General features: G+C 32.7%; 2 protein-coding genes across 2 annotated transcripts; both read right to left on the bottom strand.

Moving 5' to 3' along the window:
* Nucleotides 1–1,527: 1,527 nt before the first annotated feature.
* LOC117932696 (probable carboxylesterase 9) lies at nt 1,528–2,769 on the bottom strand. Its single transcript, XM_034853982.1, has one exon. The coding sequence runs from the start codon at nt 2,661–2,663 to the stop codon at nt 1,692–1,694; it is 972 nt and encodes a 323-aa protein (XP_034709873.1). The 5' UTR covers nt 2,664–2,769; the 3' UTR covers nt 1,528–1,691.
* A 2,493-nt stretch (nt 2,770–5,262) lies between these two features.
* Nucleotides 5,263–6,270, bottom strand: LOC117931891 (probable carboxylesterase 8). The gene has a single exon (XM_034852966.1). The coding sequence runs from the start codon at nt 6,268–6,270 to the stop codon at nt 5,263–5,265; it is 1,008 nt and encodes a 335-aa protein (XP_034708857.1).
* Nucleotides 6,271–14,365: the final 8,095 nt, after the last annotated feature.

The following is a 14,365-nucleotide window of genomic DNA, read 5'->3' as shown; positions in this document are numbered from 1 at the left end:
CATACATGCATGATTAATGTGGGTATTCATTGATTTTATTCATCCATTGCCATGTCAGCTTCACTTTATTAGTAGAGACCCGACTTTAAGGACTTAGAGGGGTGCTACGGTCTTTACCGTACCTTCCCGATAAGTAACCTGACCCCCGAACCCAATCCGGTTTTTCACAGACCGCCTTTTCCAAAATAAGGAGTCACACTTAGGGTTTTTCTTTCTTATTTTGTTTACCCTTTAAAAATAAAACAAAAATAAGTGGCGACTCCAAGTCATTTTCTTAATCAATAAAAATCAATTTTCATATAAAAATTTTTAACACAGTAAAATTTTTCAAGTATTAAAAATGTTTCCTAAAATCACTACCAAACGAACTCTTAATTTATACTTTTATATGATTCTACATTGTAAAATGAGTCTCATCATCAACCATGCATTATTCTTTGGTATATAAGTTTTAAAAAGTGTCATAAATCTTTAATTGATATTATATAATAAGGAAAGTTTAAGGAAATATCATTATAAATATTATAAGTTACGATATAAAAATGTTATGAGATGAAGATGCATTTGTAAAACTATGCTATTAGGAAAAATTTTATTTTGTTGGAAAGTATCTCAAATTCTTAATTAGTATAAATTCCTTCTAATAAAAAAAATATTATATAGAATAATTCGTGGTTATAGTATTAGATTTCTGATAAAAAAAATATGGGAACAAGTCATGAGGGGAAAAAGTTATGAAGTAGAGATGAGTTTATATATTAGTGGATAAAAATGTAAGAAGAATGAGAGAAATCGGATAGAATAAAGGGGCTTAAGTGTATACACAAAGAGTGGTGAAACATAAAATGTTTTAGGAACTTAATAATGGGATCTAACACATTGCTCAAGGTGCATATACAAAGAGTAGGGAAATATAAAATGTTATAGGAACTTAATAATTAGATTTGACTTATGTCATTTATATTATTCTTTATGATATAATGTAATGATTCTTTCTTGCGTAGATTAGTTTTTCTTAAACTAATATTATTTGTATTGAAGTTTTTGTTGTCACAATATATAAATATTATATGTCATAAAAGGAAAATATTATGAAATGAAGATGAATTTATAAAGATTATACGTGCCATATAGAATTATAAGGAAAAAGTAAAAAAACGCCATGGAATGAGAGAGATTGCGGATTATAGTGTCCATACAAAAAAGTGGAGAAATGTGGATGTTTTAGACCCAATAGTTTATTGACAATATTTTCTATAATATAGTGTAATATTCTTTAATACATGAGTAGAAGTATGAATGATCGAACTACGCTTAAAACTTAATATACCTGTATCTATAGTTAATCTTTATATTTTTGCATTGAAGCCTTCCTTTATGCCCGTCAAAGACCTAAATTAAAAGTTCTATATATCGAAAATTGCATTGATGATATGAAGTCACCGAAAGAAGAAAAAAAAAAATGAAATAAAACATACTAAACTCTAATTTTAATTCATAAAATATGACACGCAAGAAAATCCTTCATTGCATGAAGTGTCCATGAAATGAAATCCTTTATTTTGCAAATTACAGTTGAATTAAATCATAATATGTTAGGGAAATTAATTAGAGAGGAAAAAAGAGAAGAAAAAGAAGGAAAAAAAATGCTTAAGATTTCAAACTAATGATCCATTATCAACATATTGATATCACTTGGCCGGAGCAGACCAAATGAACTCCTTCACCATGTTCATCACCACCGCCGAGCGGCGAGGGTCCACCAGATCGATTCCGTGGAACCCCACATCATCGAATCGAGCTTCCACCATAACCCCATTCAGCACCAGCATTTGCACGAAGTCTTGTTGCCGATCGATCATGGGGTCACCTCCATACCCAATCACCAGGCACCTATACAACCTCGGAAGCAATTTCAGGTGATGTCCGTCCACCATGGGGTTGCAGTATCTGTGGTTCCGATCAGCCCCCTTTGGCAAAGCCAACTCCCACATCAAATCCAACACCGGCAAAGGCAGCAACTGGTCGGCCGCGAAACGCAGTTCCGATTTTGTTCTCTGAATGCCACTGAACATGGGTTGATTTATCACAAGCCCTCCGATTTTCAGAGGCTCCAGATCCATATCCAAACTTCGTAAACCCAGATTGAATGTAATGTTTGCGCCGTTGCTGCACCCGTAGAGGTAAGTCCTCGAAAAGTCTCCGTAATCTCTCAACCATTTCTCCCCGTTTGGATCCAACGCTTGTTTCTTAATCCATAGAAGTGCCTCAACAGCGTCGTCGTACTGTGCCGGAAGCCGAGCTTCCGGGGCGAGACGGAAGTTGACGGAGACGCAGATGGCCGGGGTTTGACTCGCGAAGTGAGTGCCTCTTTCGTGAACAACTGGGTCGGAAGCTTGAAACCTGAACCACCCACCGCCATGGAAGTAGAGGATGATCGGAATTCTGGCAACTTCGTTGTCATTGGAAGGTAGCTTGGTGGGTCGGAAGAGTCGGACCCAAGTTTTCTTCTCGGGGTTGAGTGGAAGATCCTTTGAGACGGCGACCACGCCGGAATCCTCATCTAATGTCGTGGGCACCACCGGAACGTTGGTGAGGCGAGTGAGGGTGCCATCGGGGTTGGGAGAGATGTTGAGGTGTTCATATGGGTCGAATTTGGACATGGCTGTAACAATGATCGGAGAATATTATTCAGCTAAGGAAAAACTAGAAGAGTTGTAGGGTTGTTTGTTGTACGAAAAATATTTTTCATGCAGCCATGCAGAGGCAAATATTCTGGGCTGCTTGGGCTGGGCGTGAGTCTAGGATTAGTAAGGTTTTGACCCATTGAATTAGGGTTCATTTTCTGTACATTTATTAACGTTGAATATTTCTTGGCTGACCTCTTCCTATGCCCAAGGCTGCCTGCTTAATTTGATGGTCGGTCTTTGCCATCAAATTAAAAACACACGTTTTAGTAGGGTTGTCTACAATCACTTTAAGTGGAATAAAAGAACAAAAATGAATTCATTTTCTAATAATTAATATGTTTCGAGGTTGTTTAGATAATTGAGATCTTATTTTAGGTTATTTCTAAGGTAAGAATAGACTTCAAATCGAATTAAGTGTTGCGATTTGATCAACCGTTCTTATAATTTATAGATTTAACAAAATGGGTAAGAAAAAAAATGATCAAATTATGAAAAATATGATCATGATACCTTTTTGGTAGTGTAGATTTTTCTAATTCCATGTGATGTATCTTATTTTCTTGATTGCATGTTCCTTCTTTCGTGACTTTAGAAGTATTTGACCTTGTAATTAAAATAATTGAGATACAAAAACACATCATGCATGTATTTATTAATTTACTTGCTCGTGATATTATCATAAATTTGATTCAATTAATTTTAGCATTTTATGTTACATATTTTTATGTACATGATTTCACATCATATCATTGAGTATGGTATCACATTGTTATATGGGCCCTGGTCCGTCCATTGGCCTAGGTGGCAAGGCCCAGCAAGTTGCCACCTTTTCCTACCATGCCACAAGGAACAAACTCATGCCACGTCCTCCAAAAGTAAAGAGCAAGAAAAATAGTGCCCAAAATCAATTTCTAACAATTCGAAAAACCTTTAAGGCGTGGGTACGATCTTTTATACCTTCTAATTAGATTTGATTTCACTTATGTTAATGTAACTTCGATCTTTGATTAAGGGTGGCAACCATATGTTTTTTAATTTAGGGTGTAGGCAAACGACAACTAGGCTTCATTTTGATTTTTTGTTGTGTTGAGTTTGATCCTGGTCTTGAGAAATGTACGTATTCGTTTCTTAGCTAATGAAGACTACACTTAAATCAACGAAGAAAGAGTTTATTTATTTATTTATTTATTTAAGATAATTGCATATTTATTTTCTTCTTTTTCTTGTAAAATAGAAAAGAGATCCCTCATTTGTATAAAATTTTAACTTAAAACTTGTTGAAGATCATTGTATACTTATTTAATTAATTTATTTTCTTTTTCATAAAATAGAAGATATATAGAATCAAGGATGACAACATGATGAACTCAAGATGGGTTGCACCCATCCCAACATTATTTATTGAAAATAATTCTCATCCTCATCCCATTAAAAAAAATTAAATAGGCGAGAACTTATTTGATTGAAAAGTGTTTTATTATTATTATTAATTTTATAACTTATATTAAAAATAAGTAAATTAAAATTAATTTTATATATAATTAGGACTGACTGGGGTGAGACTAGACAATACATGAACTCACCCCAAACATGTCCCAAGTTCTTAAAAAAAAAATACAAACTCACTTTAAACCTGTTTATTTAAATTTCAAATTTGTTCTATTAGGGATAAGGCAAATACTCGAAAAACTTGCCTTATTATCTTTGCTAAGATAAATCCTCTATTTATAGAAAATTTTAACTTAAAAGTTTGCTCATTATATGCTTATTTTCTTCTCTTTCTCATAAAAAGATTCTCTATTTTTTAGAAAAAAAAATTGAATAAATAGATAATTCTCTCTAACACTTAGATTATGTTTGGCTAAGAAAAAATACTAAGAAAAATACAAATAAAATGTAAAGATAAAAAATACAGAAAAGATGGAGCTAAATATCTTAAAGTGTAATTTAATTTTCTCTCCATTAATTATTCCATCAATAATCAAATAAGAGAAACTTTTTTAAAAAATTCATATTTATTTATTTATTTTTATTGGTTATTTTTTGTTTACGAAAGATTTAAGAAATAAAATAAAAGAAATCGTAAAAAAACATGAAAAAAATAAAAGAAAATAAAAAATAGATTTATTAAAGACATGAGGATTCAGAAGAATATTATGAGGGCTTGGTTAGGTTGACAAGTCCGGATCGAAAGCCCCTCAATGTACACCCACAACTCCAAAACGTTAGAAGTGCTTAAAGGGTATGTAGTGAGGCAGTGGGTAGATTTTCAAATTAATCAACAACAAACTTTTTTGGCCAAGTGTTTTTTTCGAGATCCATCCAAATTTATGTAAGATGGATCCATATCTTTTTTCACCCATGTGGACCACACCAGCAACTGTGCTCCTCTCCCCTTCGAAGTATAGGTGTGTTTGTTTCCCAAGAAAATGATGTTTTTTTCTCTATTGGTGATATAACTTCTTATGCCATTTTAATATGTTGTATTAAAATAGAGATAAACAAATAATTAATACACTCCATGAACCTTCTGTCTCAAAATTTATTTGATATAAAATGAAAATCCAATTTATTAATGCTTTGGGTCAAAATTATGGAGCGTGGAGTCAATGAAATCCTTGACATCATTATCCATGGCTTCAGCGTGTGAGGGATCATAGCACTCTATGCCATGGTGGCCGCCATCTTTGAATTTCGCCACCACGTGCACCCCACGCGTCTCCATCATCTTCACAACCCTCCTCTGTCTGTCAATCAGTGGATCTCCACCGTACCCTATCACCAGACACTTCTGTAGCCGTCCGATCTTCTCCTGGTAGGACCCTCCCGCCAGTTGATTACTGTACTCATGATCACGATCAGCGCCGTCGGGCAATGCAAGTGCCCATAGCAGATCGTTCGCCGGCAACGGCACGATCCGATCGTCCGCCAGTCTCAGTTCCGATTCGGTCCTCTCCACCCCACCAAAGTAGGGCTGATTCAGTATCAGCCCTTGGATCTTCATCGCCCCAAGATCAGCATCAAGTGCACGTACACCTGCGTGGAACACTATGTTTGCTCCTGCACTGCCCCCCATCAAAAAGCACTTGGAAAAATCAGCGTACTCTCTCAGCCACGGCTCACCGCCGTCGATCTCCGCAGCCGCCTGGCTCCTGACCCACATGATGGCTTCGACGGCGTCTTCGTAGGCCGCCGGGAGACGGTGCTCCGGCGCGAGACGGTACTCAAGGGACAGGACCAGAGCTGGAACCTTAGCTGCCATGGAGTTGCAAGTTTCATGGAAAGGCAGAGCAAAGACGCTGGCGAGAACGAACCCACCTCCATGAAAGTACAAGATGACGGGAATCTTGGTGTTTGGAGGAAGAAGACGAGGCTGGAAGAGGCGGAGAAAGGTGTTGTTGGCGGGGTTGAGAGGCACATCTTTGGAAAAAGCCACGGCGGAGTCGGTGGCGGCGGTTTCATCAGTAGCGGCTACTGAGGGAAATGCGATACTGCGAGTGAGAGAGCCATCTGGGTTAGGGACGAGGCCGACGGACTCATAAGAGTCCATGGAGGATGGTGGTGGCGCAGAGTCTGCCATGGCTGTTTGAGTGGTAAGAGTTTGTTTTGAAGAAGATAAACAAAGGAGTCTGGTTGGGTAGCTGTATAGGATATTAATGGAGCTATCCGGAGAGGAGTGAGCAACTTCTAGTTCTGGGATCGATGGATCAGAGTTGAGTTTTTATCATAATTCTTTAAGTTGAATATTTATTAAAATCAATAATCTTCGTTGCATGTGATCAAATCTTAACTGCACTTTTTTGAATAAATACAAAAAAATCTTCAACATGGGCGTTTTTTACGGTCAACAAACATAGTTTCTAATGGCTTGCTATTTTAAGGAAAATTATTGGAGTTTTGACCTAAAATAGGATATTAAAAAGAAAAAAAAAAATTCAAAAAGTAAATTAACTTTCAAAATAATGCCCAATTTAGTGTGTCTATGTCATATAGGAGTTTAGGTCATGATATCGTAGTAACCAATTATGATTTTGAATTTTTTTTTAAATAAGTCAAAACCATAGTTACTAACTACGGTTTTGAATCATTTTCAGTTCATTTATCTTTTCGTTTAGGTTTCTTACCTTTAGGTTTTTGCCTTCTTATTTGTCATTTTCATCGTCTCTCATTGCATTTGGTTGTCTTTGGTTCATCCTTGGCTGAAATTCAATATTTTCCAAATTTTCATCTTGTTCGATCATTGGTCAGGTAAGATTTATGAGTTTTTTTAGTTTACGTAAATTTTAATTTTTTTTTTTTTTTTGTAAATCTGTTTGGCTTTCACGTATTTTAGTTTGTTGTTGTGGATGTGTTTGGTTTATGATTTTATTTTCATCTTAAGCTTGGTAGAGATGTGTTTGGTTTTTTATTTTATTTTTATTGTGAGTTTAGCAAAAAGAAAAAAGTTTTGTTTTGGAAAAGAAAACGGATATGGAATAGAGGGCCACTGTGAATTTTTTTTTGTTAAAGATACCAAAAATGGAGGGGACCATTGTTAAGAACTCTAAAAATGTAGGGGACCACAATTGAAAACTCCAAAAATGTAGGGGACTACAGTTAAGAACTCCAAAAATGAAGGGGATGAGCGCTGATTTTTGTTATAGGAACAGAAAAAATCAGAGTACTTCGCTTTTATTTTTCTTCTTCCTACTTTTTATTGAATGCTGAGTTAAAGGCAGGCTTTATATACAAATGAGCATGTATTTATTTATGTTTTCAATTACCTTCAATTATGTTTCAATCCATTATTCTATAGATAACAATCAAGATAGTACTCAAAACTAATCAACAACATATAAAATTATGAAATCGATAACAAAGTATGATTGATAGTGAATGATTGGAATGAACATTGAAATAAAACTGGTTAAGCTAAAAATTTTATGAGTTGTATGGAAATCATTGACTGTAATACAAGAGTCACCTAAGCTCCAAGCTGATGTTATGAGAATCAAATAAAATACAGGGTAAAGTCCAAAGCCTAACATTCTCCGAGGAAGATAAAAAAAAATTATAGGGGCTAGTCTAGGATTAGATGTTACTCAAAGGTGATACCATTCTTGGCATTAAATGCTAAGTCTTAATGGTGAAGCACTTAAGTTTCCTATTCTATCACTTTGAAGCAATGTGGTAGTCTATTTTCTTTTTCTTGAAACAAATCTAGGTTTCTTTCCACCATGATAATGCATTATACTATATCAATAAGCAAACACACATAGAATATGTTGCAACTGACATAATAATTTTTATTATACTTCAACTCATAATCCTATCTTATCCTTCTAAACTAACTTCTTTATCAGAGCCCATCTAGTTTGGCCAACAAACTAACCACTCTTTTGGCCTTCTAATTCATAAAGAACAACCTAGAACATTTTCATTAACATTCATTCCATGCCTCTTTTCAAGGGGCCAATGAATAAGGCTTTATCTTCATATTCCATTATATCTAACTCAATTGATTTATATTTACTACATAGGCATTGAACTAATAGACATATGTTATCTTGCTTTAATAGTAATTGAGATTGCTCAAGGTCAGAGGGTTTTTAAAGGAAGATTAAAGAAATTGACATCGTTTCATATAGAAATAACACTAAAAGATGAAAAATGGGGCTAATGATTTTTAAATCTTCTTAACTAAGTACAAAGAAATGAAAACATTTATAAAGTACTGGAATTTCTATTGTCAATTCAATTCCTTTCTTTTCCCCAAATTCCTTCATTCTAGGTAAAATGTAAAAATTCCAACTAATCAAGTTTCTAAAGTTAATCCAATTAGGAGATCTTGCAATGGATTTCAGAATATAATAGGTGTTTCGAAATTTTCTCTGTTAGAGATTTAAATCCCTATTTGATTCCAATATTGGTTATTGTAGTTTTAAGAAAGGTTTACAAAATTCTACATAGTTGCAACACAACTTAAAAAGATATTAGAGTTTGATTAATTTAGTCTTTTGGTTTGATTATTTAAGCCTAACTTACTTAATTTCTTTCTTCCCTTAATTCTACATATTTTAGTCATTCTTTTCCTCCTCAATTATTATGCCAGTCATAAGTGCAATACAACTCAAACTAGCTGCCATTTCTTCATTTTCTAACCTAAAAACCAAACTTGTATAACCTTAAAGCCCATTTCTACCTTCCAGTAATCAACCCAACATCCAGAACCAAACTCCAGCAACTTATTTTTTGGAATTCCAATAATATTTATTTATCTGAGAACCCATAAAAATTGGCTTCCGTCTTCAAAAACCTAAGCCATAACCTCTCATAAGCTTCCACCCACCAAATTAAGTGAGTCTCCAGTACCTTCAAAAATGTTGTCTCTGCCATGTGTCCAATACCTACTTTTGATCTCAAAAATATATTCACATCTCCATCTATATATCTAATATATACAACTTGGAATGAAATTTTCAAATATGACACAATATCCGTAGATATAACATTGAGATTCTCAAAATTATCAACACATCAACACATTCACTTTGCTTAGTGACAGACACAAATAATTATCAGTAATTCGATATCTTTAATGTTTCTTTATGAATTAAAATTCATATTGGCACTGAGGAAACAATTTCTACTACTTTATGGAAGAGACTTGATATTATAAAATGTTTATATCCAATATCAGAAAATGAAAATACCATTACTATTGCTTAAATGGAGTGCATGCTATTGCCACCTCTTCTATATTGTATTCTTGTGTATCTTTATCCTTAAAAATGATTTATTATCTAAATAATATAATTGAGATATCAATTATTTATGCATTTGATGAGTTTCAACCCATTTTTAAAACTTAAATCTATAGGAGAATTCAAACTAACATGTTGCTAACAACGTCGATTTCAAGTAACCTATTACTAAAAAAGCTAAAGAAAAGCATAATGCTCTCATATTCTACAATTGTTTTAAGTTATTAATTTGCTTCAAGCTATTTCCCACAACTCTGATAGTTAGACAATCCCTATAAATGCATCTCATAGTGTAAAACCCGGATCAAAGAAGCTATCTTCTCCATATTTGCAACATTTTTAGATGCCCCAACTTGAAGATCCTTTTAATCATTTTCTTCTTTTGGTGCTTGATCCTATTTTATTGGTTCCCAATACCATCCATATCAGATCCACTCCCACTCAGGCCAAAAAAATAATCTCTTTAGTATAGATATGTTCAAAAGCAAGTAATTTCTTGTGTTCATGTACTTATAGTGTATGGCTTAATAATAATGTGTATTTCTGTCCCCTTAGGTAATGAAAACTTTAACTCTATACAAACTCCAAGTGGCATCAATTGGGTTAAGCAACAATTTGCTTGACTTATATTTGGGTATGGTAGATGAATGTTTTGGTGGAATGATGATTTCTTCATATACCACACGGTGCTTAAAGCATTCAAACTCGAATTGCTTATTGTAGTTCCAATAAACATGCTTTTATAAAAAAAAAATAGAATAAGATCACATATATAAAGAAGGAATATACAAAGAAGGATGAGAAAATACTCAAAGGAGAGCTAAAAGTTTTCTTAATTGCTTTATATATGGTTTAAAATAAAAAGAATTATTAATATTAAACAGATTTATTAAATGTTTATTTGTTTTCATTTTTAAAATGTTTATATATAAACATATTATTTAATTTTAATATTAAAATAATGTTTGAAATTTTTTAAAAAGATGATTTTTTTTTTAAAGTTTGTTAAATGTGTTTTTTAAATTAAAATTAAAATTAAATAGATTTGTAAAATGTTTATTTGTTTTCATTTTTAATATGTTTATATATAAACATATTACTTATTTTTAATATTGAAATAATGTTTATATATATATATATATAAATGATTTTTTTTCTATAATTGTGTATTTGATATTTTATTAATATATTTTTTTAGTGGTGAGTTATCTTTTATTTGATTTTGAGATTTAAATTTTTTTTCTACTTTTAGATTTAATCAAATATCAAGTGATTTATGAATAACAACATAATTATTTAAATTAAATATTATTTAATGGTTGATAATATTTAATTTTATTTTAATATATGATATTTTATATAAAATAAAAAAAATATTGGTGGATTATTTTTTATTTAATTTTGAGATTCTTGTAATTGTTTAGCCTTTTAGGTTTCACTAAACATTTATTGATTTATAGCCCACTATCTAAGTTTTAAATAAAAATTTAATCAAACATTTATCTATGAATATATTTATATCATAGATAACTATTTAAATAAAAAATTTATTATTATGAAGTGATTTATATTTTTCCCCATAATGTGTAAGAAGGTGTTTTATTATACAATTGTGTATTCACGTGATAAAAGATTATACACAATTTCTCTTGAACATTCTTGTATGTGTGTTTTTGTAATTATTTTAATAAACAAGTATGTTAAGTTCAAAACACAAAGACTTGCTATTATTTTCATTGATTATTAAACCATTTGATATTGTATTTTTTGTAGGTAAATCATGTCTGAATCTATTGTTCCTATGATTTGATTTTGTAAATGAAAAATGTTGAGGATAGAAACAAATGTAAAATATGTTGGTGATCAAGCTGTAATTGTGTCTTTGGATGTGCCTGTTAGTTCAACATATGAACACTTGTTATCTATGATGTACTCAAGAACTAGCATTGACAAAAAATAATTTCAATTAGTCCTCAACTGTAGGTATCATTTAAAAAGGGAAAATAGGTTTCAACCTTATCCAATATGGGATGATAATACTTTATCCCAAATGTTGAAATTGGTTAACACATTTGGAATGGACGAAATTGAATTATATATTGAACAAGTGCCAGTACAACCATGAGTGAGAGGGCAATTATTGGGTAACTTGACACATTTATTACTTGGAGAAAATGATAATGTTGAGGAATTTGAGTATGGTTGTGGACCTATTAGTGCCCTAATTGCAATGACTTATGAGTGTAGAGAAGATGAAGATGAAGAAGAATGTGAATCCCAAGAAGGTGATGATGAAAGTGAGGGAGCAGAAGATGTTCAACATGATGGCAATGAGACATTCAAATTTATGGATGAGGAAAACGATAATGTTAATGTTGTTTCATCTTTCTTAGCTCTTCACGAAGCAATGGAAAATGAACAAGGGAGATATGTCTTCGTGGATAGGGAAGGTTTTGATGTGTCAAATAACCTAGATCCTGAGGACCCAATGGAGTTTTCCCCTGTTCAATATCACTCAACACCATCTTTGCAGTTTGAAAATGTAGAAAACATTAGTAATGTCGTTTCAAGTGACTAGACCCCATGGGGGAACACTAATATTGGAAACTCAGGTGGAGAGTTCATGGTTGACCAAGTTTTTAATTCAAAAGTAGGTTTAGAACATGCTGTGAAGTTGTACTCTTTTAGTGCACACCAAGAGTATGTTGTTGTTTCATTAACTAAAAAGTTGTTCGTCTTAAGATGCAATAAGACTGAACAATCTCAATTTCCATGGAAGCTTCGTGTTATGGTTGTAAAAGGTACATTTTTATTTGCAATCAATAAATACAATGGTCCGCACAAATGTGTAAATCATTGCTTGAATCGGGACCATTGACAATTAGATTTCAACTTGATTGCTGCTCGTATCAAAGGAATGATTAAGGCACAATTCACATTGTCAGTGGTTGCTATTCAAACAAGTATTATGGAGATATTCAAATATCAAATATCATACAAGAAGACATCTAAAGTGAAGCTTAAAGCACTTACAAACTTATTTGGTGATTTTTATAAGTCATATACAAAGCTGCCACGTTTTTTCATTGGCTTAGAGCAGGCAAATTCAGGATGTGTTGTAATTTCAAAAACATTTCCTGGTATTATGGAGAATATAGAGATATTTTAGTGAGTTTTTTTGAACATTTCATCTATCTATTGAAGGTTTCAAGCATTGTTGGCCCGTACTTAGTATTGAAGGTACACATTTGTATGGGAAATATACAAACACTTTAATGATTGCTATGGCTTGTGATGGAAATAATCAGTTATTCCCATTGGCTTTTGCTCTAACAGAGGGTGAGAATATTGATAGTTGGGGATGGCTTTTGGCATGCATTAGAACTAGAGTAACTCATAGGAGGGGACTGTGTGTTATATCATATCGACATTTAGGCATTATGGTTGCAATGAGCGATGTTCAGCTTGGTTGGTCTGAGCCATACGCATATCATAGGGTTTGTATGCATCATCTTGCTAGCAATTTTATGACTCAATTCAACGATAAAATATTGAAAAATATGATGTGCAAAGCAGCCTTAAACCAAGATTGAAAAATTCAATAAACATATAGACACAATTGGAAGGATTAATGCAGCCACACAACAATGGTTGGAAGCAATCCCTTTTGAGAAATAGGCTCTCTCTCATGACAGATGTTGAAGATACGACATCATGACTACAAACATGTCGGAGGTGTTCAATAGTGTGCTTAAAACGACTCGTAGCTTACCCGTAACTGCTTTGGTTCAATTGATATTTTTTCGGCTAAATAGTTACTTTGTTGTGAAAAGGGAACAAGGTGTTAATTAACTTGCTTTGAATGAGGAATACACTCCATATGTCGATACTAAGATTAAGGCAAATGTGGTTAAGGCGGGATTCATGAGATTGTTTTATATGATCACATCCAAGGATGATTCCATGTGAAGACTAGTAAGGGTACTAAGAGTAGCTCAACTGGTGGTTGAACATATCACTTCAACTTACATGAGCATGCATGCATGTATGGTAAAACACTCATATATGGATTCCCATGTAGCCATATTCTAGTAGCATATCATTTTTGTTTAGTTGATTTTAGACCACTTGTTCAACACTACTACAGTACACAATCATACTATAATACTTAAGCACCTTTGTTCCATCCCATTTTCAATGTATATATATGAGTGACCTCCTTATGATGGTCCGATTATCGTGCCTTCTAAGTTGATGAAACGTGCATCAAGTGGACGACCTAAATCAAGTCATTTACATAATGAAATGGATTTTAGAGAGGGCAAGACTTCTATTACATGTGGGTAGTGTAAACAAAGTGGCCACAATCGCCGCTCTTGTCAAAATAGTAATAGAGTTGATTAGACCATGTGATGTATGCATGTAATTTTCTTGGATATTGTGATGTAAGCTACTACGATACTATTTTTATGCAATTATTGGCTTTGGTTTGATTATAAATATTGATGTTATTTGTATAATTAGGTGATTTGTATTTGGGATAATTTCCATACTATAGGGGAAACTCTATCAAAATTTTGAAATTTTCTATTAAAAATGTTAACAAAATGCTCCATTGTATTTGTATCTTTAATTTTAATTTAGACTAGTATGACTTGTTTATTGGTCATAACTGAATTGATCTACTTAAATTTATTAAATCGATATATACTCAATATAAGGGAAACTCCATAATTTTTTAAAACTTTTTCATTATAAATATTTTTATTTAAAAAAAATAAGTATTATTTAGTTATTTTCACAATTTTGTTATAGATATGGAGTATAGAGGACATAGTTTTGATCCAGATCCATTGTATACATCTGTTTTGGTTCTATAGGATAGACATAGGTCTTATTTAGTTGACTTTGGTTAGGTATGTATATGAAAGC

The sequence above is a fragment of the Vitis riparia genome, chromosome 15 (genome assembly GCF_004353265.1).
Source record: "Vitis riparia cultivar Riparia Gloire de Montpellier isolate 1030 chromosome 15, EGFV_Vit.rip_1.0, whole genome shotgun sequence".
In the NCBI taxonomy this organism is placed as follows: domain Eukaryota; kingdom Viridiplantae; phylum Streptophyta; class Magnoliopsida; order Vitales; family Vitaceae; genus Vitis; species Vitis riparia.
The sequence above is the reverse complement of the archived record's forward strand: the minus strand, read 5'-3'. Positions and strand labels throughout refer to the sequence as shown.

What these genes read in the sequence shown, in the direction of transcription:
- LOC117932696 (XM_034853982.1), bottom strand. Translation starts at nt 2,663, where the DNA reads ATGTCCAAATTCGACCCATATGAACACCTCAACATCTCTCCCAACCCC.
- LOC117931891 (XM_034852966.1), bottom strand. Translation starts at nt 6,270, where the DNA reads ATGGCAGACTCTGCGCCACCACCATCCTCCATGGACTCTTATGAGTCC.